We start from the raw sequence: 25,800 nt of genomic DNA, 5'->3' as shown, positions 1-25,800 counted from the left end.
TAGATAATGCTTCTAAGGCCCAATCCTTAGACCATCTACTCTCTCCCTCCCTCACAAGTGAACATCACAGTGAAGGCCACAGACAAAGGAGATATATTATTACTCAAGCAAAGCCCAAGAAGCAGCCATACCTGCCGAAAGGCGAGTCCCTGTCACAGAGATCCATAGCTACAGCCATGAAAGTGTTGGGCATCCTTTTGTTGGGGACATAGCCAAAGTCTGCTGTTTGATGCCAACGGATCTGGGAAAATCCATCATCTGAGTTTGCATCAGTCAAAACTGAAGACAACTAGAAAGTAGAGAGATTGGTGCATCAGAATTTCATTGCATCAGAATCCTACACTGGAGTCGTTTTCACAAGCGAACCCTGGTCCCACTTCATTCATTTGTTCGAAAGTTCATTCAACAAGTGTTTACTGAGCCTCTCACTGTTGTGGCAGAATCCCTCTCATTCCACCTGTCACCATGTAACTCTGCCACCCCTCTCATTACAAGGTGGGGTCTATGTCTCCTCCCGTGGAATCTAGGCTACATCTTGATGTTCTCTGACCAGCAGAATGCTCAGAAGTGATGTTGGGCAGCTTCCAAGTTTTTGCCTCAAGAGCCCCTGCCTTCTGATTTCATCTTCCTAGAACCCTGACATGGTCAGGTAAAAAAAAAAAAAAAAAGGCTAGCTACCTGCTGGGGAAATGATGTAGAGAGAGGGCCTTGGAAATTGGAAGATTGTGAAGGAAATGGGTATTAATGTCCCAGCAATCCCAGCAGAGGGGCCAGTCATGTGAATTATACATCCTTCAGTTCAATCTGCAGCCACATGAGCGAACCCACTGATATTACATAGAGCAGAGGTGAGCCATCTCCCTTGAGACCAACTGGCCAACCCATGGAATCATGAGCAAACACAATGGCTGATGTTTTAAGACACTAAGTTTGGGGGTAGTCTGTTGCAAAGCAATTGGTAATGGACACATCTATATGACACAGGCTAGACACTGTATGTGGGAAAGCAAAGAGGAATCTATCCTTGAGCTTGTGGGCAAAATGCATCAAAGATCCCAATTCTTTACACCTTCCTATATCCACACCCTTTTGTCTCATGGCCTTATGGTTTCTCCTATTAAGAGAAAAAGTGTATTTCCCCACCGCTTGATTCTGAGCTCAGCCATGTGGTTTGCTGTGGCCGATCGATAAAACAGAAGCTACGGTGTGTCAATTCCTAGCCCAGGCCTCGAGGCCTAGCATGGTTCCACTTACTCTTTGGCATTTATGCTACCACCATGAGAACGACATACTTGGGCTAGCCCACTCCTCTCGAGAGAATGGCAGCTGTGGAACAGAGCTGCCTCATCTAATCCAATTCAGCTACGCCTGGACCAGAGCAGAGCCTCCAGCTGGCCCACAGAGATGTGAAAGTGCCCGGTGGAACTCAGTCAAGGCCAATCAACCCCCGCTACCCAGACATGTGAGCTATAATTATGTTATTTTAAGTCATGGATTCTGTATACATGCTGAGTACATAGAATTTGCTTTCATCTGGATTAAAAGTTTATAGGCTCCTACTCCGGCAAAGGGCAGAAGCTCCTAGGAAATTTCTTTAACATCACTACAATGCATGTGGTCCCCCTATTCCTTCCTTCCTACTCTGATGTTTGTATCACCCTGTCCTCTGCTTTAGATGGCAGCTTATTCTTGGCCCTAGTTCCAGCCAGTGAGAGGCATCAACCTATTATATCTCTTTATGAACCATGATCTAACAGTAGGTCAAACTGGAAATTGGGGAAGAGTCTGGGTGAGCAACCACACTGTCACTGTAAAATGTCTGTCCCATCAGAGGAGCTGCATTAGGAACAGACTATTCCTCCCAGTCTTGTTACTCGCATGGCCCAGGAAGCACCCGAGATCATCCCTACAAACATGGCCAAGCAAAGCTTTGGATAGAGGACATCTGCTCCTTGAGTTGTCCCAGAAAGACTAGAAACTCACCAGGAAAGAGCTGGAGAAGCTGCAGTAACAGCAGGAAGGATGTGGAATGAGGGTGTGTGGACGAAAAGGGGCCACATACTAAGCCTGATAAGCTCGGGAGGCCAGCACGGCGGCCCTACAAACTCAGAGATGGAAAGTAACCACACAGGATGGTCTGAACATAAAAATCCTGAACTAAACGCAGGTCATGGCAGGTAGTCCAGTCCTAGGCCTGCAGCTTCCTTGACAAAGGTCACTCTTTACTGACGTGAGCCTGTCTATTGTCTTTTTGCATCTAAGGTCACAGGCCTTTGAAATGTCAGTGTGATCTCCACATCCAGACCTCTTAAGGCACATCTACGGCACCAGAGCAGGAGACCAAAGAACCCCTCAGTGTTATCTTGTTTCCTGAATACCATGCCTATGGCCGCAAATGTTAGTTATTAACTATCCTGTGCCCACCAATGGAGAAGTACGTGTCTCTCCAGCTTACTTTTTATCCAACCCTAGAGGTTTCCCCACTTTGCTTTCTCCCGCCCCCTTACCCTACCACTAATGGGTTTCCTGCAACCCCCTTACATCTCCTCCTTGCTAATGCATAAATCAAGCTGCAAAACTGCCATTCTCTGGAACAAATCTAGATCCGTTTAGACTTTACTTCCCAGCAATTGTCTTCAGTTTCATTCAAATAAACTCATGGAAATTCTCCACAGGTTTGCACTTTGTTCTAATTCTCGCCCTAGGATATGTTTATTGATTTAAGAGACAGAGAAACATCCATGCGAAAAAGAAACATTTTCAGTTGCCTCTCGTACATGCACCAGCCAGGGATGGAACTCGCTGCCTAGGTATGTGCTCTGAAGGGGAATTGAACCTGCAACCTTTTGGTGCTCGGGATGACGCTCCAACCAACTGAGCCACCCGGCTAGGGCTGGATGCTTATGTCAACAGGTATGACATGCAATGTAGGCGATATTTCCAATTCTCTTATTAAAATCTCTTATGCAAATTGGCTTTAGTCTATGAAACGATAAAAGGTGCTGAAGTTTCACAATGGTATCTAATGAAAACTAGAAAATTGAAGAGAAAGATCTGCGAGTCAACCCACTTCTTCCCACACGCACCCAGGAGACTGAAGGAGGAACCATGTTCACCGGTCAGTGCCATGATGGGGATCACAGCCACAAAGCGACCAGAAAGACCTGGGGTAGGTATCAGCCTGAAGCCCAACAGGGAGAAATGCTAACAACAGTCACTCATGCCAAGGGAGGCTTCTGGAAATGGCAGCTTTGCAGAGAACTCCTGCAGCAATCCTCCACCCCATTTCATTAATGCTCTAGTGCATACTGGCCATGTGGGGGCACTAGCACCCTCCACAACCAAATTGTTTTCCTGATCTGCGCTGCAGCAGGGCGATGTTCAGTCTCCCATGGTGATTAGTAGAAACACTGCTGCTTCTGAAGGCATTTAATACCAAAGAATATAGAGGTGGCCACATTCGGAGGACTTTACAAATAAAATATTGCAGTAGTTTTCAGTCTGTTCCACTGGTCCTCCAAACCCCTTCTAAGAAAGCATCATCCTAGGGACTCCTGGCCCCAGCCTCCTGTTCTCTTTCCCCACCATGCTTCCGGTCACCTCCCGACAAATCATCTCTGACACGTGTGTGGCCCTGGTCTATGCGCTGAGCTTGGTCCTTCACCTCTAACTGTGCTCCAGTCAGTGCAGCCATCACTGCAAACCCAGCACTTCATCTTTCCTTACAGACCACTGTCCCTCCCGATTTTCTGACTTCTTTCATTAATAAAAACAAACACATCATCTGGCAGGTGCCAGGTTTTGCATGGATTAACTCAATATTTAAAATATCAAAGGCGTTTGATATTTTGTTCAAAATCACATAGCTAAAGACATGTTAGAGCTGGGATCAGAATCCAGGCAGACTAGCCTCAATCTGAAGGTAGCTCCGATCTGATATTTCCCTTTGAAGGTGGATGGTTATAGTCTCAGTTTTCTGCATGCAACCAACGTATTTTTGTTGATGGTGTAAAGTTAGACCCCAGAGGCTAAGGGGATTCTACTAAACTGTAAGGCCTAAGTGCCAGGACAAGGTCTCTCTGATGAGTGCTGCTTCCAGCACCTCACATGGTACATAGCACATCATAAGCATTCAGCACACACTTCTAGCTTGAATTGGCTGGAGTCACATTTAAATTGCCACGTACACAGGCTAAGAGACAAAAAAAGTACCTCCAAATCCAAATGTAGTTTCCGCCAACAGTAACACAGAACTGTGACAGGAGTTGCTATTTTGATAATAATGAGCAGAATAATCTTGTTTCAAAGTCACAATAAATGTAAGAAAGAAAATGATTGTAAAGTAGTTATAAGTGCAAAGAGTGTCTATAAAAATCTTTATCCAAAAAAAAAAAAAAAAATGGTGAAGTAGGTCAAGGTAGAGGAGACGGGCAGATGGTGGGAAGAAGGGATCGTGGACATCCAGAGGATGTCTGGAAGTGTTATGTCCAGTTCAAATATCAAAGCCCATTCCATCATTACCTGGTGAGTTGGGCCTTGTTTTCATAACATTTTACTTGTTTAATTTCCTATGTTCCAGCAAAGTCAGAACTACCATCCTACTAAAAAGTCTAGGTCTTAAGGTCTAGGTCTTAAGTCTAGGTGTTAATAGGTGAGACAAGGCAATTATGAATTTTGTTAAATATGTTTATTTCTTTTGGACAAGGCTGAGAGAGAATCTTTTTGACTAGTTACCACTAATTAGAAGTATGCTTCCAACTGATATCAAGGCTGAGACCTATAGGATATTTAAAAGTTTGCTAGGAAAGTATGGGTGAGAAAGAGTATTTCAGGCAAAGAGCATGTGCAGTGGGCTGGGAGTTTGAGAACGAGGACCATTCTAAGGAGTGGCAGGGATACCGCCAAGTTAGGGAGGGCGTGGGGAAGTGAACACTCCCCCACATTGCTGCCAAGGGTATACATTTATACAAACCCATAAATTCCTACAGAGAAATTTGGGAACATGTTTAGAGCCTTAAAGAGGATTCAATCTAACCTAGCAATTTCATTTCTGGGAATTTATGTTATGGAAATAATTAAGCGTGCAGGTAAAGATTTATCTACAAGGAACAGAAGCATGCTGCTGCTTATAAAAGCAAAACGGGTAAAGCAACCTAAGTGCCCATCTAGTCAGGACTAGTTAAATAAGTTATAATAGAACCATATTTCAGAATACTCTGTAATCATTATAAATTGTGCCTAAGATTAATATTTACTGGCATGAGAAAAATGTTCACAATATGACATTATGAGAAAGAAAAGCAAGAGATGGTACCGTACTACAGTATGGATCCTATTTCAAAAAGAACGAGCAAAAAAGTCTGCCTATTTCTGGATTATGGAATTATAAATAATTACTAATATTTCTTCCTGTTGAAAAAGCATTACATGTTTTAATACTTCTTTAATAAACATGTAATGCTTTTTCAACAGGAAGAAATATTAGTTACTTACTAACTTTTAAAAAAGATTTCATTGTCCCATCAGTGAACACAGATGAATTAAGTCTTACATTCAGTTCTTGATCAGCGGCTATGAGGGTGAAAAAAGAAATATGGATTCCAGTAAAGAGACCTCAACAGCACATCCCCACGGCAAGGTCCATAAGCTCTCCTCCCCTCAACACATACCTGGACGAATCCGAATGGGAAGAGCCGCTCTGTCTGCCCCTGAGAGCCACGATGGAAGGTTTGGCGCCAGTCCTCAATGAGTGCAGGGAATGTGCAATTGTATAGGTCCCTGTTAAAATCTACATTGGACTCCCCTGGAAACAGTCCAAGTTGTGAGAGGAGTTTGCAGTAGATGCAAAAACGGCCACATAATATTCCCCAACCTCTATCTATGCCCTTAGGGAGCGGGCCTTCCTGGCTCCCTGCACTGGCCTTGCTCGGGCCAACGGGGCAGCAGCAAACAGATGCAAGCAGACCTGCAAAGTGCTTCAGCTTCAGCTTGGGGGTTTGTTCTCTCTTTATACACCTGGAACCCTGAAACTGCTATGTAAACAGTAAGTCTGAGCTAGTTTGCTGAAGGATGGGAGGCCACGTGAGAACCATGGGGCCGCAGCAGATACACAGCTCCCAGTCAACACACATGAAAGAGAGGCCATTCTAAGTCACCCAGCCATCAGACGACATGCCAGGTGGCCAAAGACACGTAAGAGATTCCAGCAAAAACTAGTCGAAGCAGCCCAGAGAGAAAAACTACCCTGCTAGACTACAGAATAGTGAGCTAAATTCTAGGATGGTTTGTTATGCAGCAAAGCTAACTAATACAATGGAGAAATAGCAAATTGAATACTCACCCTGGTACCATATCACACCTTTCAGAGTCATATTATGTAGTGGATGGATCATGGCATTCCAGAGAACAGAGTATGCCCTGGGACCACTTACAGAATCCGATGAAATGAACCTGAAATCAGTAAGGTGCACAAGGGTCATGAGAGAGCTAGCAATTGATCACGTTATGATCTCTGAGCTGGGTGTCTATCCAGCTTTCACGTCTGATGAAAGCAACAAAGAATTAAACTGCACCACTCTGGTTCACGTGGAGACGTGAACAGTCTCTGAATTTCACCTCCAGGTTCTTCCCAGAATAAATGTATCAGTCAGTTTTCAGTGAGTTCAGTGAGGCCATCCCAGTTTCCAGATAAGGTCATTAAAACCACTTTAACTGAGAGGAAATATTTTATTCCAAGTCTCTCACACAGGCAATAAGTTAATTTAACTAGTACTCAATGAATGGACACTTAGATTGTTTGAAACTTTTTGCTCTTATAAGCAATGCCGTGATTCTCTTTCTTAGAGCTTAATCACTGCATACAGACTTAAGTATTCCCTTAAGATAAATTCCCAGAAATGAAATTCCTGGGTGAAAAGATACATGTTTTTAAGGCTTTCAATGTGTTGCTAAATTTCTCTGCAGAATAATTGTATGAATTTATACCCACTTCCCCACACCCTTGGAACTGCCCCTTCCATGTCCTCAGAGATCTGGGAAGCCTGCTTTGGATCCCGCCTGCTTTCCCACAGCTGATTCTTTCTGCTCCCAAACTGAGTATCCTCACACAGGCACAGCTTTTCCCAAGCTGCACGAAAGCTAAGTCCACCCTCCTCCCAGAGGCTCCCAGAGGACTGACGAGACAATGTCTGTGGAAGCAGTTCACGTATTTGATCTCTACCTTAGCATGAGTAGCAGGATTTTATTAAGTAACCCGTCCCCCACCCCCACCCCACCACCAAGCATTCTTCCTGAGCCAGTTTTTCCTAAGTGTGCTTCCACAGTCACTATACTACACGTCTCTTCAATTACATGTATATTTGTTCTTCCTGTTATACCGTTTATTCTGATAAGCAACACAGGATGGTGGTTAAGAGCATGGACACTGAAACCAGGCTTTGCCACTTACCCATCCTGATACTGCTCTCAGACCTAGTATCCTGAGCCACAATACCTTGATAGTATCTACATTTCGAGAGACTGTTGTATCAAATGAGTTACTATATATAAACTGGTTATAACATTTTCCAGCATAAAGCTTTCAGTATCAGCTATAATTATTACTAAGAAAAAGAATCACAATTGCTTCTTGTAATGTTTTTAGATGGCTGTGGCGGTGATGACAGTGAAAATAATACCTTGCCTGTTCCTGGAATAAGTTAATACATATTTGGACATTCAGCACACACTTGACTCCCCAAAGGAGACCATGATCCTTCTCTTTTATATAATTTGCTGGCAGGCTTTCTCCCAGACTGGAGGATGCTTTCTTACCTTTGCTTAGGGGCCCCACAGGCTTTCAGTGACCTTTCAGATGACCAGGCTTCAATGGGTGTCCCACCCCATGACGAGGAGATCAGCCCAATGGGATACTGCAGAGTGTCGTACAGGTAACGCCCAAAGAGCCAGCACACTGCTGACATGTACTCGAAACTTCCATGGCCTAAGTTTTCTGTTCAGAAAAACAGTTGAAGAGTCAGGTAAAAAGTAGAGGGCTGCAAACTATAGGTACAAGATGGGTCTAGATGAGAAGAATGGGTGGGGATCATCCCTTGCGGGCCTTTCTAAGCATTTCCAAAAGGAGATAAGACTGAGAGGCAATTACCTCATTAGCAGAGCCCAAGCTCCCTCGCCAGGCACGGAGACCTCCCCCCTGCTCCCCTCTCACTCACAGGTTCCTGAGAATGCCAACAGTCCTCCTCAATAGGTGAGGGGCAGACAGGCCACTGGGCTCCTATGCCACCCTCACCTCTACTTTCACCTCGCCACTGTGCCCACTGAGCTCCATGGAAGGGAATAAACCAGCAGGAAGCATGTAGAGGAGAAATGTCTTTTTTCCTGGGTAGTTTTATACCCAGTTTTATAGCTATGGGAATGAAAACATGGACAAATAAGTGATGGGAAGGTTGACTGAAAGGGAAAGCAACAAAACCGGTGTTTAGGTTTTCAGCATAGTCTAGCTCGTGTGTCCACACGGCCAGTAACCAACACAAACCAGGGCGGCAATTTCCCTGTTAGAAGAAAGCTGATGAAGAGGGACCTTGCACACACACGCGCAACTGACAGGGTCACTCAGCCCAATCGCATTAAAGAACTACCACATCTCACTCACTGATAGTGGCTTGGCGCTACTCAAGAGCCAAATTCAGTATAGTCCTGGCACTCACAAAGTCGACAGTGTAACAGCGGGAATTCAAGTCAATTAAAATTGACTGAGCGCCTACTAGGTGCCAGGCACTTCTAGATGGTGGGGCTACAGTTAATAAAAAGGAGAAACATGGATATAAAATGAAAGGCAGATCATAAAAAGCCTAATAAAGACTGGCCTCCTCCTGGTGCTCCCACAATCCTCTGCGCATAGTGTTCTCCTGTGTGATGGAAGGGTGTTATGTTCAGGTTTGCTTTGTTTTATTATAATTTAAGAAAAGCTAAGCTCTGAGAGTAGTGACTGTGTCCTGCTCACTGCTCTCCTCTTGGGGCCTAGTACAGAGCCACACAGAGTGGCAGGAAATAAGGATCTCCTGCTGAATGGACAGTGGGGGGAGAAATAGAGCCTGATGGGCAAAGAAGGCCCAGGAGGAAGTAGGAGCCACGTCAGAGGTAGCCATGAGAGGACACCAGGCAGTTGTGTTCCGACAGGGAAACAAAGCGAGAACGAGAAGAGAAGAGGACACTGGGCATGGGGGAGAGCCGCTAGAGAGGCCACGCTGAATGGCCTCAATGTGTTCAGTGAAGCTGAAGGCAGAGTCACCTGCTCACAGCAAGGGAGACGACTCAGCAGTGGAGTCTTGGGAATAAACCTAGGGAACGGCTACCATCAGGAATAGGGGGGAGAGCCAATAAGAATGAAAAAGGAGGGTTGAGTCATAATAAATAGGTAAGAACCAAATTCCGGACCACAGGTTGCCCCTGGGCACTGAGGCCCAGCACAGCCGGCGCCCGCTCACCTGGGGTGGGCTTAGACCACTCCAAGTCAGCGCCGGCGAGGTCATCCAGCTCCTGACCGGCCTGGCTGAGCGACACCGAGAGGAGGCGGACCGACTGGTAGGCAGTGGCGCTGGACAGCTCACTTGTAGCATTAAGTATCTGGAAAAGAAAGAGGAATGGCATCTCTTACACCAACCAACTTAGCGGGTGGTCAGCTATCCGACTGCCTCTTAAACACTACGAACTGTGGACGAAAAGGGGCCACACACTAAGCCTGGCAAGCTCGGGAGGCCAGCACGGCGGCCCCACAAACTCGGACGGAAAGTGGCCATACAGGATGGTCTGAACATACAAATCCCGAACTAAAAGCCGGTCATGGCCTAGGCCTGCAGCTTCCTTGACAAAGGTCAGTCTTTACTGACGTGAGCCTGTCTATTGTCTTTTTGATTCTAAGATAACAGGCCTTTGAAATGTCAGAATAATCTCCTTTTCCAGACCTCTTACAGCACATCTGCTGCGCCAGAGCGGGAGACCACGGAACCCCTCAGGGTTATGTTGTTCCCCAAATACCATGTCTATGTACATGTTAATCAGCTATCCTGTACCCACCAATGTAAAAGTATGTGTCTCTTTACTTTACCTTTATCTAATCCCAGGTATTTCCTCACTCAGCTTTCTCCCGCCCCCTTAATCGACCTACCACCAATGGATTTCATGCAATCCTCCTCACTTCTCCTCCTTTGTCATTCTCCGAGTGTTTTCTCAACCCACTGGGATTTTGCTTCCTGGCAATTGTTGTGAGTTTGGCTCAAATAAACTCAAAAAATTCTCAGGTTTGGATGTTTCTTATGTCAACACAGGCCTCCTTCTGAGCCTTCAGTATGCCAAGATCAAATGAAGAGCCAATGGTGGGCTGGTGAGAGTCACCTTGATCCACCCTGACCAAAAGAGATCCTGAAGAACCATGTCCCCAGAGAAGGTAAGATGCAATAAAACCTGAGATCGCAAGGAGCAAGTCTGTGTTCGATGAGAGAGACAATGGAGTGGTTTAGACTACAGAAGAGTAGCTGTCAAACCACTGTGATATCTTGAAATGAAAATACTTCTATTCAGAAAAATTATCTTATGCCATGGCATTAAATTCTTTTAAAAATGGAGCCAAAATGGCTGTGGGAAGGTAGATTTGTGTAATCCATACCACATAAGAGAAGGGTATTAAAAAAAATACTACACACACCTGAGAAATGATCGCTGAACTACTGAAACATACTGAAATCGGTCTCGAAATGCTTGTGTTCCCATCTGCGTCTCAGCAAATCACCAAGGAAAAGCTTGGGATAAAATGTCCATTTGAAAACTAGTGTTCAGGGTGCATGCTGAGAACAGTCCCAAAAAACTAAACAAAGAAAAATGTCCATCCAAAGACACATCACTTTATCCCAAATCACTTTATGAACCCTCACCCATCGCGGAGAGTGTAACAGGAAGGACTTGGAGTTTTTCTGGACAAGACTGTGTGTGGTCTGTACTGTGTAGATTCACTGTTGGTCCTCTTGGGCATCCTTCCCCTATGAGCTTATGCATAAGTGCTATTTCCTTTAATCCTGATTTTTTAGTTATTTATTTTATTTTAAAAAGAATATATCGTAAATACATTATTTTGCTTTGTGTTTGTTCTTTTTTGCCTTCACTCTATCCCCCTGGACTCTTCTGGTTTTCCCAAAACAAAGGGCTAACAGGAGTGTCAGGAAGCCCAGTTATCACTGGCCTCAGGGAACAAGGGCTCCAGCTGAGGCGCAGGAGGCCGGATGCCTTCCATTGGCCACTAGCCGCAGAGAGCGCAGCTGGCCCGCTTCCCTCCTGCCCACCACAGCGAATACAGCTGGCCCTCCAGCCCACGCTGTAAGATAAATGATCAAGCTGCCAGATTGCCCCGCAGAGCATTGCACTGAAATATGCTGCCCCCTGAATCGCCTCTTGACTGGCCACTGAGCCTGCTGTGGCCAATAAGATGACCAGACACAAATGGTGCTTTGGGTCACAATGGAAGCCACAGCCTGAAATGCTCCCCGGGTAGCAGCAGCTCTAGCCTGTCAGGGTTACTGGTCTTCCCACCGTCAGGACACAGATTGCACAGTCTCAGGAAAATTCCATAGGAAATCCAGGTCTGTGTGTTCAGGATCATGCCTGGCAAGTTTACTGTAAAATAAACATTAAAAAGTGAGGTCAGGCTAATGCACTCGCAGTACATTCTGGCAGGGAAATTATTTTTCAGCAGCAAGTACCTGTAAAGAATCAGCTCCCTTGAAATTCAGTCCTTCACTGAGTGCTAAGGCTCGGCTGTTGCCTCCATGGAAACAAGGATGGCTCTGCTTCCATTCTCCCCACCCACACCCGCTTCCGCAGAGACTGGGAACTTAAGTGCCTCGTCGCGCGAGATGCCAGCTTGGGCTGGCAGCATGGTGAGCACGCCACTTGTCTCTTACACCCGCTGCCACACCGTCGAGTACCGCAAGGCCAACGACGCCGGGGTGGCTGGCGCTCTCCGATGGCGTTACCAGCGCAAAGAGCTGGATCTAACACACTGCCTGAAAACTTCCATTTTCAAATTCTCATTTGTGTATTACTTCAAGTCAAACCCTGAAAGCCACAGGAAGCGGTAACGAAAATGGGGGTGGGAGACAATTCTTGCTGTACCTGATGACAGTTACTGCTGGAACTGGCACCCTTGCCCAGCACCAGCAAGCCTTTCTGATGGAGGCATTTCCTTAGGGATATTGGCAACAAACTTAGAAATAAAGAGATTTCCGGAAGATTTTCATTTAAATGACACTTGGTTTCCCTGCTGATGAAAGGGGAAGCCCTGCTCCATCTGCTGAGATCAAATTTCATCTCATCAAACACCTCAGTGTAATTATTTTTCTACCAAGTATTTAAATGAGGATGTAAATGCACAGCGAGGCATTTGAAGTCATTAAGGCTGCTGCGCCAAGAGGGAGCGGCCGCCTCCCCAGGGACCGCAGCTCGCCTTCACCGCAGCTGCTCCCGGCGTTCAGAGTGCAACCTTTACGGGCGTTCTTGAATTAATGGAGAAACGTCAAGAATCTATTTCCTCAGAGGATCCTGGCAGGGGGTCTGCATGGGGAGCAAGGGGGGGTTGGTGAGACAAGAGAGGGGGAGGGGGAGAGAGGAAGAGAGCAGGAGAGAGGGACGGAGGGAGAAAGAGGGAGAGAGAGGGAGAGAGAGGGAGAGAGAGGAAGAGAGGGAGGGAGGGAGGGAGGGAGGGAGGGAGGGAGGGAGGGAGGGAGGGAGGGAGGGAGGGAGGGAAGGAGAGAGAAAGAGAGAGAGAGAAAGAGGGAGGGAGAGAGGGAGAGAGAGGGAGAGAGAGAGAGAAAGAGGGAGGGAGAGAGGGAGAGAGAGAGAAAGAGGGAGGGAGAGAGAGAGAAAGAGGGAGGGAGAGAGAGAGAAAGAGGGAGGGAGAGAGAGAGAGAGAAAGAGGGAGGGAGACAGGGAGAGAGAGAGAGAGGGAGAGAGAGAGACAGAAAGAGAGAGGGAGAGAGAGAGGGAGAAAGAGAGAGAGGGAGGGAGAAAGAGAGAGGGAGAAAGGGAGAGGGAGGGAGGCAGGCAATAACTGAGCGAATGTGGGTTCTGTATTCACCTTCTACTGTTATCAAGGAAACTGGGGTCTCCTCTTCCCCACTGGGTGCTGGGGGAGGGGTCCTTATGATATCTTGAGAAAAAGAATTTTCTGAGTCTCGCACAGGAGGAAGGATGGGTGATTTTTATTTGCATGGAGTTACGTCCCTGGGTTTCCAAAGTCCCCTTCCAGTCACAGAAGTGTAGCTGAGGTTTCAGGAACGCTGGGAGCAAGGCCAGTGTCCAGAGCTTTTTCCCTGTTGGAACCGGGCCCATCAGCCCACTGCGTGTGGGGTTCCACATGGCTGTGGGCCCTGTGAGCAAATACAGGAGAGCCGAGCATGAACCATGAGCCTAGCATGCCAAGAGGAATCAAGAAAGGGAATTTCTTTATTTAGGGGGTTAAATATTCCAAATTTTGTGCCCTTGGGTGGCCATACCCATTCTGGCCAATTACCTGTTCCCAGGTGTGACTGACAGGCAAGTACCTTCCCAGTGTCACCCCAACTTTACTGGGCATGCATCTGTTTTCCTCCCTGTCCAGTCCCTTCCCCCAGGGATCTTCGGGGATATGGACTGGTGGCTCCCTGGGGAGTATAAAGCTCTAGCTTCCTGGAGAAGTTGCCCAAATGGTATGTCTATACTCTTTGGCCTTCCCTTTGCTCCTTTCCTATTCTTAATAACTAGGTTAATTACAACCATATCACTACTCCAGTATAATACAGCAGTTTTAAAGTTGAGGGAATTACTATAAATAAGCCATCCATCATTACTTCTATGAATCTTTTTATTGGAATGTGCTATTAAGCCGTCTCTTTGGGAACTTTAATTTCTCTACTTGTAAAGTAGGAATGTGGGGATTGCCAAGATATCGAATATGGGTTTCCTAACACTGGCCATCTTCTTCCGAACTTAAGTAAAAACACCCAAGTTTTAAGACCTACCCTGTCTTAGGAGGCGACAGATGAACATTTAGACTTTTCTCCATTTATAAACATCTCACTCAGTGTTATAAATAACACTCAACTTAAAAATTCCACTTTACCCTAACAACAAGATGGGCATACAATCTGCCATTTCCTTCATTTGAATGTGCAGAGTGGTAGTTATAGTGGAAATCTTACCTCCTCGGAAAAGTCACATGGAGGGAGAAACAGAAAAAGACACAGACACTTCGTGTATGTGTGTGTGTGTGTGTGTGTGTTGAGGGGGGGTCTTGGGGAGAAAGGAGCAAAAGGAATATTGGAGGAGTCACGTACAGTATCCTTTTGATCAAAAATAAAGTTCTACAGAATGTTAGACTAGAAAACTTGGCTTTTGGTACTGTCAGCACCTAAAATGCTGTTATACAAACTAAATGCATGATTTAAAACCAAAAAATAAAGAATTATCACTTGGTTGCATCAGGTGGAATCTTTTTGCTATTTTCTTACGTTTCAGAGCTTGTAGTCTTCATTTAATAAAGAAGATGCTAAAGAGTAAATTCTAGGCAGAAAGAATGTCTTCACTTTTAACAATCAAACTCTTGTTCCCGCAGGTAGCTAGATATTAAGGCAGGAAGCAAAGGGATCTGGACACTGAACCTGTTTGCCTAGCCAGGAAGCTACGGCTTCACCAACCACCCCCCCAGGGGATCTCAGCAATGCCCCACCAAGGATTAACACCCCTCCCTTTCCCTCTACAGTACCAGATTGGGGAAGAGGGGCAGGGCGAGGCAAGCACATGCACAATAGAAGTCAAAATGGTGTTTGACCATAGAGGCCTGTCAGTCTAACCTGGAAAAGGGATCATCGGTCAAGGGGTAGATCCATTAGAAGCCCACAAAGGCTTGGTGAGTTGGTTATTTTGAAAAAGCTCCTGGTCATAACCCCAGGGAAACAAAGAAGAGCTCTTTTCATTCGAGTTTCTCTCCGCCCCCCTCCTTTCTCTCTGCGTCCCCTCCCCCCCCCCAACCAGGACCACGGCAGACCATGCGGGCTCCACAGGACTAAGCTTTACTATGAAACAGAAACTCTGGACACTGGCCTTTGTCTTGGCCTTGCTGAAGACACAGCTGGACTTCTTCCATGGTGGGACTGAGGGAGATAGAACACTGGAAACGCAGGGCAGCCTTCCCAAATAAATTTCCCACCCCACAATCTCCCATGCATGGGTCCTTGGAATGCTTTCCTTGTAATCCTGTGGAAGAATCCAATTTCCACTGGGAACAATCTGATTTAGCTCAACAGAAAATGGGATGAGATCCCCTGGCATAGACTGCTATTGAGAACTTGACTATATAAATAAAACCAGATCTGGTCCATGCCTTTCTTTGCAAACAGAGAACTGTAATTAAAGCATTAGGAAAGTACTGTTTTCCTTAATGAGTTAACAGCAATTCCATCTCTATACAAAACCATATATCTTTATTGTTGAAAGTATTACAGATGTCCCCTTTATTTCCCCCCGCTGACCCCCCACCCCAGGCCCTCACCGTACCATTGTCTGTGTCCTTGGGCCATGCATCTATGCATAAAAGTTCTTTGGTTAATCTCTCCCCCACACCCCCGATTCCCTCTGAGATTCGTCAGTCTGTCCCATGCTTCCATGTCTCTGGATCTATTTTGTTCATCAGTTTATTTTGTTCATATGATTCCACATGTAAGTGAGATCATGTGACACTTGTCTTTCTCTGAATGGCTTGTTTCACTTAGCATAATACTCTCCTTTTACTTCCATTTACTTATGTTAAAAGGGAGTCCAGTTAAAGTTCATTTTAATAAACATTTACATTCAAAAGGTTTCCATATATTTAAGTAGGGCAGGAAGCTAGAAAAAACAAAATGTTGGTTAGGGAGACATAAATGCAAGAATTTAGATTTTGTATTAGAAAACTAATAATGAAATGAAGTAGATAGGTCCAGAGTACAATCTTTTAGTAGCATTATTCAGTAATTAGTTTTAAAAAAAAGAAACTAAGTGGCAGAAGCAACAGAATCAAAATAAGAAATAAGCAAAATAAGAAATCATAAAGTATGTTAAAGGACTCAATTTTAAATTTAAAAAAAATGAAATTAATTGAGATCATGGTCTAGTCGTAGAGATTTTTAAATCTCAAATTTAATTATTTCTCAAAGACAGAGCAGTAGATAATAAAAGGAAGGCAGGAAAATAAAAATCAGCTTGAAAAGAAACTGAGTTTTAGAGAAAGAGCTAGGGGAAACAATAATCTTTTCAAGTTCTTAACCTATTAAAATGATACTGTTGTAATTAGCTAATTATTAATAATAGGAAAAAAAGCAAAGGAAAGGCCAGACATTATAGGCATGTTCCCTGTAAAATACTGGGGAAAAGGGACTGGACAAAGGGAAAACAGACACATGCCCAGGGACACAATGACTAGGGAAGGTACTTGACTGTCAATCACACCTGAGGACACAGATGGTTAGCCAGAATGGGGGTGGCCACTGCAAGCCCGAGAAGATTTGGGATACTTAATTCCCTGAACAAAGAAGCTCCCTCTCTTGTGCTCTTACGCTCAGGTCCTCTTGGCATGTCTGGCTCATGGCCCATGCTTGGCTTCTTGGCTTTCACCCACATGGTCTTTGGCCATGTGGACCCCCATGTGCAGTGGACTAATAAAAGGAAGGCAACTAGCCTGGTGCTATACTGGACCCAGCTCCAACATGGAAAGGACAGTCTGGACAAAGGCTTTGCTTCTAGCTTTACTGAAACCCCAGCTACACTTCTTCTATGATTGGACCAAGGGAGATGGGAATTTAGAAACAGGGATTTCCTTCCATGCAAATAAAAATCACTCGTTCTCCCATGCAAGTCTCAGAAAATAATTTTTCTCAAGATATTTCCCCCAGCAGCACCAAGTGGGAAAGGGGACGCCCTCCCCAGTTTGTCCGGTATCAAAAGGAAACAAGTATACAGGACATATTAATGTCAATCAATGCAAATTATTTATTCCTAAGATTCTTACTTATGTAATGTGCCTCTTTATTGTAAACTGAGCCTGTGATAGATATTTAAGACATTAGTTAAGTCAATACCAATTTCTTATTTTTTAAACTTTCCTTTAAAAATTATAGTTATTGCCCAGCCGGGCATGGCTCAGTGGTTGAGCATCGACCTAGGATCCAGGAGATTGGGGTTCGATTCCCAATCAGGATACATGCCCGGGTTGTGGGCTCGATCCCCAGTGGGGGGTGTGCAGGAGGCAGCCGATCAATGACTCTCTCATCATTGATGTTTCTGTCTCTCTCTCTGCCTCTCCCTTTCTCTCTCTGAAATCAATAAAGATATATTTTAAAAATAAAATAAAAATTATAGTTATTTCATGATTATTTGAAAAATCAGAAAATACAGATAAGCAAAAAAAAAATTCAATCCCAATTTCAAATGTGCCAAAGAACTCAACTAGTTTCTCTGGAGCACTGATATTGAGTAAAAAATATTAACTAACCTTTCAGCAATATTTTAAGCTGATATACTTTGAATACAGCCCATGAACTTGTTAATTACACCATCCAGTCCTGATCCTAAGTTAAATGAAACAATGGTCTCCCTTACTTTTAAACCAGATAGCTGCCACTAAACAAATGAAGCAACAACAACTGAGGCCCAAAGCACTAACCCCAGCACACCCTATGTAGAAATCCACTCTCCTTATTCTAGGCTGTTTTGAATCTTTCTTTTTTTAAATATATCTTTATTGATTTCAGAGAGAGGAAAGGAGAGGGAGAGAGAGAGATAGAAACACCAATGATGAGTCATTGATTGGCTGCCTCCTGCACACCCCCAAGTGGGGATCGAGCCCGCAACCCGTGCATGTGCCCTGACCGGGAATCGAACCCTGATCGCCTGGAGCCTAGGTCAACGCTCAACCACTGAGCCACGCCCGGCAGGGCTAGACTGTTTTAGTGTTTAATTAGAAAGTAGAGTGGATCCCAAAAAGAAATCTGAGTGCTAAAGACAGATAGCACTAAGGCTTTTGTGCTACCACAGTTGCCTTGCTAGAAAACCAATAAAAAGAATAAGAGGCTTGCTCCCCTTGACAACTTTTTAAACATCCTTTTTACCCAGCTTTGCTTGAGACCTCACTCACAGCCCATCAGAGGGCCCCTATTCTCTAATGGCAAAGGAGACAGGAGCGCTTCGAGGCGAGTTTCCTCGCTGACCAACATACTGCAAGTCAGCAGCCCCCTAACTGGTCCCACCTGACCCTTCATGCGCCGGCTATGCTCCATCCCTACCCAGGAGCCTAACAGTGCTCTTGCTCCCAACACTCTAGCCAGGTACAAAGAGCCCAGTGATGGCCCTGTACATTTATAATGAAGGAGGAGTGGTACTAGGTCTCAAAATTTAACAACAGTTAATCTTCAAAGTAATGACAAATAGAGAAAAAATAACTGATGCCAACAAAAGAAATTATAGGCTATGAAAGAGCTGAGCAAAAAAGACATCACTGGCCTATTATGTCTTCTTTCTGAGTAAACAACAAAAAATATATATATACAAAAATTAATTTGATATATGAATATATATGTCAATTTGATATGTGACACCTAATTGAAGTATTAAGATGTCTGCAACTTACCTTGAGATGGTACACACACACACACAAAAGATAGATAAGCCAAATATGGCAATATTAATCCAAATAAATGGGTATATAAGTTTGTACTAAATTTTCTTAACTTTTGTGTGTGTTTGAAATTTTTATAATAAAATTTTGAAAAAGTAATGACATCTTATTTACATAGCAGTTTTCAATTGATAAGGAAAGTCTTTTTAGAAACAGACAAAATAATTTACTCTTCCACAGTGGCCCTGTAAATTAGCTGGGTCAAATATAATCAATGTATCATAAAAACTAAGCCTCAGACATTTAACAAAATTCAACATACTTTCATCATAAAATCTCTTAGGTAACTAGGAATAGAGTGAAAAGTCCTCAACATGATGAAATACACTTATGAAAAGCCCACTGGTAATATCAGACTCAGCGATAAAGAACTGAAAGCTTTCCGTCTAAGACCAAGAACAAGACAAAAATCTCTGCTCCCACCACTGCCATTTAACACTGTACTGCAAGTTCGAACCAGAGCTATTAGACAAAAATGAAGTATCCAATTTGGAAAGAAAAGAGGTAAGAGGTAAAACTATCTCTATCTGTAGATGATATGTTTCCATACATTGAGAAAATCCCAAAGAGTCCACAAGAAAACTACTAGAGATAATAAATGAAGTCAGCAAAGTTTCAGGGTACAGGGTCAACATGCAAAAATCATTTGTTTCTATAAACCAGAAATAAACAATCCTAAGAGGAAATTAAGAAATAAATCCGATTTATAACAGCATCTAAAAGAATTCAATACTTGGAAATAAATCTAGTCAAGGAGGTAGAAGATACTGAAAACTATAAAACATTGCTGAAAAAAATTAAAGACATTAATTTTTCCACAGCAGCTGTACCATTTTACATTCCTATATCCTCACTAATGTGTTAGTTTCTATTTTTGTTTTGTTTTGTTTTGTTTTCATTATAGCCATGTTAGTAGGTGTGAAGTGGTATCTCATTGTGGTTTTGATTTGTATTTCCCTAATTACTAATGATATTGAGTACTTATTGGCCATTTGTAAAAACTCTTTGAAGAAATGTCTATTCAAGTCCTTTGCCCATTTTTGAATTGGGTTATTGGTTGTTGAACTATAGGAAACCTTTATATTCTAGATAATAATCACTTTTCAGGTATATGATTTGAAAATATTTTAATCTCATTCTTTCTGTTGTTATTTCACTTTCTTGAGGGTGTTATTTGATACACAAAAGTTGTTTATTTTGATGAAGTTCAATTTATGCTGGTGGTTTGGTGGTTTCTCCAAAGTTAAACACAGAACCAACAGATGACCCAGCTATGCCATTCATAGGTATATATCTAAAAGAATTTAAAGCTGGGGCTCGAACAGATATCTGCACACCAACATTCATAGCAGCCTTATTTACAATAGCCAAGAGGTGGGAGCAACCCAGGGGTCCATGAACAGATAAATGGATAAACAAAATATGGCATATAACATAGGATACAATTCAGCCATAAAAAGAGATACCATTTTCATATATGCTGCACCATGGATGGACCGTGAAAACATTATGCTTAATAAGTCAGACACAGAAGGTCAAATATGATTCCACTTATGTGAGGTCACTAGAATAGGCAAATTCATAGAAAGAAAGCAGAACAGAGGTTACCAGGGCTGGAGGAAGGAGAAAGGGGGAATTATTGCTTAATGGATACAAAGTTTATGTTGAGGATGAAGGAATAGTTTTGAGTATAGACAGGGTGATGGGCACACACAGCACTGTGAATTCAGGGTGGGCAAAAGGAGATTTACAGTTGTAAATATGTGAGACACAAGAGTTTATTCTTGTATTACTATTTATTAATTACTGCATTATTTTCCATACCAAAAACTATAAGTCTACTTTTGCCCTGCCATGTATATTTAATACTACTGAACTGTACACCTTACCAATAGCTAAAAGGATAAGTATGTTATATTCATTGAAGCACATTTTTTAAAAGTATGCTTTAAAAACAAAGTCTCAAAAATACCAAGTGATTTGCTCTAAGCCCCAGTAAAAAGCTAAGCCAACATTCGATCTTAATTTTTCAATCTTCATGACAACAAAAGACACATAGTGTATTGGTTGCTCAGCATTAAAACAAAATCTATTTGTTTTGATTCCCTAGGCTCTCTCAGAAGCTCATCTTCTAAGATCAAGCAAAAAGAAGAGTAATCTGCTTTGTCTTCAATTTGTTACGAAATCTCCGCTACTGTCAGTCATGCTCTAGCTTCTGCCTTCAGCCCAGGAAGGAAAGACAAGAACCCCTGGCACGTGATAGAAAGGTTTCTCTCTCTCCTCCTCGCCCCTTCCTCCCTCCACTTCTTTTCTTCCTCTTCAACATCAACACTATTTATTTTCACTGAGACTCTGCAAATTACCTGTGAAACGGTCATCTGCATGTTACTCTGTCCACTGCAAAGCCAAACATCTCCAAATAAGACATCATGAACTCTCTGGGTTACGTTCCTTCTCCCCAAAATGTGCTGTGCCACCAATTCATAAGGTCCACCAGGCTTCATAGGATCCAGTACCACCGTCCATCTATCAGAGTGTGCTGAAATAATAACAAGGTTCCCAGGAATTAATCAACCAATTAATTAAAATGACATTAAAGCCCAATCCTGTTGTGCATCATACTCATTTGTGACCATTTCCAGCTTTAGTGATCAACGGAATTCAAAGTTATGAAAATTGGCCAAATTTCAGACAAGCAAATAGAAATAACAACAGCAGCAGCATTTCTATCCTCAATCTGTGCCAATCCCTCCTTACTTTTAACTGAAGTGTTTATGAGAGAAATAAATTCGCCAGTTATAATCCTAAATGAAGATAGACAAAAATACAAAGAAATTAAAATTCAAGGGAGTTTAATAAAAAACAAAGTAGAAATTCTCATTATACTACCCAACTGTCAATAGTAACATAATCATAATCTAATAGATTTACACAGTGCCCCAAATGTGAGCACAGGTTAGAGAAAATCACTTGTAATCTGAAACTTCCCCTGCCCAATGGTATCATCTTTGTCATCGACCTCCCCACCTCCTCTCCACATTGCCACCAAGGATTGAGACTAGCAATCCTGTGAACAGATAAACAGGTGAGCGGAGAAAGTGTCACATAAAGGAGTAGTGAGAGGCATATAAATCAGTCTCTCTGTGAAGAAGACATGTAGACTTACCCAATTATTTCCACAGAGTTATTTAACAGACTTAAGGTTTTCAGACTTAATTAAGGAGATGAAAAGCTCCCCAAGACCCCTTTTCAGAGATTCATAGCATATTCCTTAGGAACCACTCCTCTACCACCTTCCCACCTCTCACCCACTCACACTACCATCCCTGCAAACACCATATTCAGAAACTGAAGGAAAATATCTTCAAAGTGGAAAATTATGCTTAGGAGAACCAAACAACATGAACAGAGTTGAAAAAAATGAAAGTGAGAAAATAGATAAAATAGAGAAATAATCAATTTAAAATAAATATTCTTGGCATAATGTACAATAGGAACTGATTTATAATTTCTGCCCCTCAGATCCATGTAATTTCAAGGGAAATGAATGGTAAGAACTGGAAATTAAGCGGCCGGTAAAAAATAATAATTATAAAAATACTACCCAAGTGACCACTAGGAGCTAGACAGTGTGCTAAGTTCTTTCTAACCAGCAAGAACTAAGCAGGAACATGAGAAGTCCAGATGCAGGACAGGAGACAACCAGTAAAAGCTCAAACCACAAAGGATCGCTCCATCTTGGGGGGAATGTCCAAAACCCCCAAAGCATCAGTGTAAGGATGCATGTTTGCTCCTCTAAAAAGCACAACTGACTCCATTGCTCCTCCCAGCCCTAAGAGGTTAATTAAGCCCAGGATCAAATGTCCACTTTTATACCACTGACAGCCAGACATCAACACATTAAATGTGTAATTCACCTGAAGCAGAACAATCACTGGTTTGGAAACAGCGGGCAGCCAGTACAGACTGTGTCACACAGGTGCTCGTGCTCCGTGTGACTCACACTTCTGAGCAGGCAGACACGCCAATCTGTCCCAGCTGCAGCCTTGCCAAGGTCTTTCCAGGCTTCTCGCACTGACATTTCTTACTGGAGCTCTGTCCTTCTGCATCCAGCGATACTCATTTATCGCAATAAGGTCAACCCCCAGAAAACCGAGGGCAGGACTATTTTTCAGCCTTCAACTGTACAATCCATTCCTCCTCACTTCTGTTAACTCAATATTCACACTTCACTTCAATTCAGGCAATAAGGCTGGTGAAGAAAACGACCTTCACCAGCTTCTGAAAGTTTTGCTGCCTAGCAATAAAAGGACAAGCAAGGGAAGGGGGACATTTGGGTAAACATGACAGTATCAGTCCACTACAGCCAGAGGATGAGCTCCCTCTGCAGGAGCGAAGGGAACTGCAAGTCAAGGCCTGAGCCTTAGTCCTAAGCGCTGTTCGGAGGAAACCTTTCAGGCTCCCTGGAGAACTCAGAGAACTTCCTTCTGTTCTAGTTCTCAAGATCTTTTAATTTCTAGCTTTTCCCCACTTGATAGAAAAGTAAACGCTGATACAGTAACGAGTGTTAAGTGAGTTAACTGCCAGGCAAGGCAGGGGAAAGCAGATCTACTGCAGAAAGGTCACCCTAATGGTCCAAGTAACCCAGAAACAATTCATTTAAAACAATGAGGATTTACTCCCATGTAAATATATACAAAGGAGAGCAGCCACTGCAAAGACTGTTTCTTTGATCAAAGGCAAGGGTGGGATCATAAAGGCAGAAGCCACTGCGTTTCACAGGGAGAATTGATCAGTCCTTGGCCTGGCAGTTTAGGACTAAAGTGGAGCTCACCACAGGATGGTGACGTCCAGTTAGAGTTTTTAGAAACTGTGTTGACCCACCAAGGCCAATAGGTTGAATCCAAATAATAAAACTGAGTCACTGACCACAAGAGCTGGAGGCCACCAACCAGCTGGCTTCCTGCTAATCCTGGTCTGCTTTCTGGGCAACAGTTGCTCTGTCCCTTCTCCTGGCCCTAATAACCTGCTGTCTGGTAGCCTCTCTTCCCAATCCAGGCCCAGGTTTCTGTAGATTTTCATCACAGTTGAATCTCTGCTTCCTCACATCTTTCTTCTCCCATCTAGGAAGATTCTTCTCCTTCCTTTATCACATAGCTCCTTAGAGTGTGCCTGGCACTCCATCCTGTAAATGACAAATAAACCCCTGCCCTGGGTGACACTAACAAGAAAGCCTTGCAAGCTGACTAGGGTTGTGTTTTCATGTCTGACAGATAGCGTATCTGGTGGCCTATTTGCTGTCCCTCTGCTCTTCACATTCCAGCCACAGACTTGGGAAAAGAACATTCTATTTCCATTTCCTCTACATCTCCCTGACCAGCCCCCATCTGAAAATGGGAAGACTAAACAATCGAAGGGAGGAAATTAAAACAATTTGTCTAGAGACATGCTTAGTCATAAAGTGCTTTCTTTTTTCTTTTTGCTATTCACATCAGATGTTAATTATTTTTCAGGTTGTTGTGCCAAATCTCAGATGCCAAGAACAGAAAAAGAAAAATTATCCACAACCTTTCCCTTCCCACGAGGAAAAACCTAGAGCTGGAAGAAACCACCCTTATTTACTTCTGCCCACATGGAACCCTGGCACTCCACCAGCTGCAAGTCGGTTCCATGGTTTGTGGAAGTGACTTGCAGGTAAAGAAAGCTTTACAGGCCAAACTGCCCCTTTCCAACCAGCATTTATTCTGTATGAAGTCCATGTCCACCACCACCAAGTATAAATGTAAAAAAAAAGCTCAAGTACTTAAATTGTAGCATGCTATGGAAGACACACCCTAAGATGACCCCCAATAAACCCTGTATAATCCCCGCCCCCTTAAGCGCAGGCAGAATCTGTGATATGCTTCCAACCAACAGAAAATGGCAAAGGGGATGAGATGTCCTTCTCATGATTAGGTTATGTTATCTACGGAAAAGATAAAGGGTTTTTGCAGATGTGATTAAAGTTGCTAATCAGTTCACTTTAATAAAAAGGGAGATTATCCTGGGTGGGCATGACCTAGTAAGGTGAGCCCTTTAAAAGAGGATCTAGAGGTCAGAGGTTGGAGGCAGCCGAGATGCAGCCATGAATCCTACAGGCACGAGGAAGTGAATCTGCCAGCAGCCTGAGGGAGCTTGGAAGTGGATCATTCCCCCAACTGAGCCTCTGGATGAGAACACAGCTTGGCTGATGCCTGGATTTCAGCCTGTGAGACCCGGAGAAGAGAGACCAGCTAAACAACAGCCAGGCTTCAGATCTACAGAAACTGAGACAGTAAAAGTGTGTCCTTTTAAGCACCTAAGTTTGTGGTGATTTATTATGTAGCATAGGAAACTAGTATGCATACTAATACTGCAACCAGGAACTTTTTATTTTCTAAGTGAGAGAAAATATATCTGTTTACCTCGGTCATGATGACAAATTCAGGCAGACATACCCTCATTTCATCATCCACGTATGCATCCCCATGTGTGTCAGAGTGAGAGGATATATTCTGCTCTCCCCACTTTTATTCCCTGTGTCTGAATCATCCTGCATCATCTGACAACATGGGTTGACAGGTCCAGTACCTGACTATTCCCAATCATCCATCAAGTTTTAATTTTCCAAATGTTTAAGTGTCAGTCTGCTGAACAAAAACCTTTATGTTGTTAAATTCTACTTCATTGTGGGCACCTTGGGGATTACAGGTAATAAGTTAAATATTAACAGAGACAGACAGAGTGGCTAACTGAAGAAGTCTGGCTGAAAAATCCCAGAGTCCCCGTTGATATTTAAATAGAAGTCAACCCTTAAATATACCCTGTAGTATCTCCTCTGAGAAACATTTTCTTTTCTGCCCTGTGGAATTTCCTGCATATCTACCTTCTTTATTCCAAATAACACTTTACTCATTTTGCTTCATGGGCAGGACAGAGCAAGATGCCCACTGAGGATCTACACAAACTAAAAGACTTTTGCTCTCTACCAAGCAGACTTGGAGAGCTTAACAAAAAGCTCTACTCCCTTCCACTACCGCCCTATCTCC

At 43.4% G+C, this 25,800-nt stretch overlaps 1 protein-coding gene and 1 long non-coding RNA gene across 2 annotated transcripts in view; one reads left to right on the top strand and one right to left on the bottom strand.

Annotated features, from left to right (window-relative positions):
- Positions 1-25,800, bottom strand: part of SIAE (sialic acid acetylesterase) — a 35,100-nt gene that overhangs the window by 3,872 nt on the left and 5,428 nt on the right. The window contains exons 3-8 of the mRNA XM_087828474.1: positions 21,097-21,272; positions 9,486-9,624; positions 7,813-7,990; positions 6,341-6,450; positions 5,670-5,803; positions 132-289 (exon numbers count right to left, since the gene is read on the bottom strand). Of these exons, the coding sequence (XP_087684600.1) occupies positions 132-289; positions 5,670-5,803; positions 6,341-6,450; positions 7,813-7,990; positions 9,486-9,624; positions 21,097-21,272 (895 nt within the window). The remainder of the gene's footprint in view (positions 1-131; positions 290-5,669; positions 5,804-6,340; positions 6,451-7,812; positions 7,991-9,485; positions 9,625-21,096; positions 21,273-25,800) is intronic.
- Positions 19,021-24,302, top strand: LOC107530578 (uncharacterized). Its single transcript, XR_001602547.2, has 3 exons — positions 19,021-19,237; positions 20,844-21,000; positions 24,247-24,302. It is a non-coding gene; the product is annotated as an uncharacterized LOC107530578 (long non-coding RNA).

This window comes from Miniopterus natalensis, chromosome 20 (assembly GCF_054644295.1).
Source record: "Miniopterus natalensis isolate mMinNat1 chromosome 20, mMinNat1.hap1, whole genome shotgun sequence".
NCBI lineage: Eukaryota > Metazoa > Chordata > Mammalia > Chiroptera > Miniopteridae > Miniopterus > Miniopterus natalensis.
Note: the sequence above shows the minus strand (reverse complement) of the source record. Positions and strands in the feature narration are given on the sequence as shown.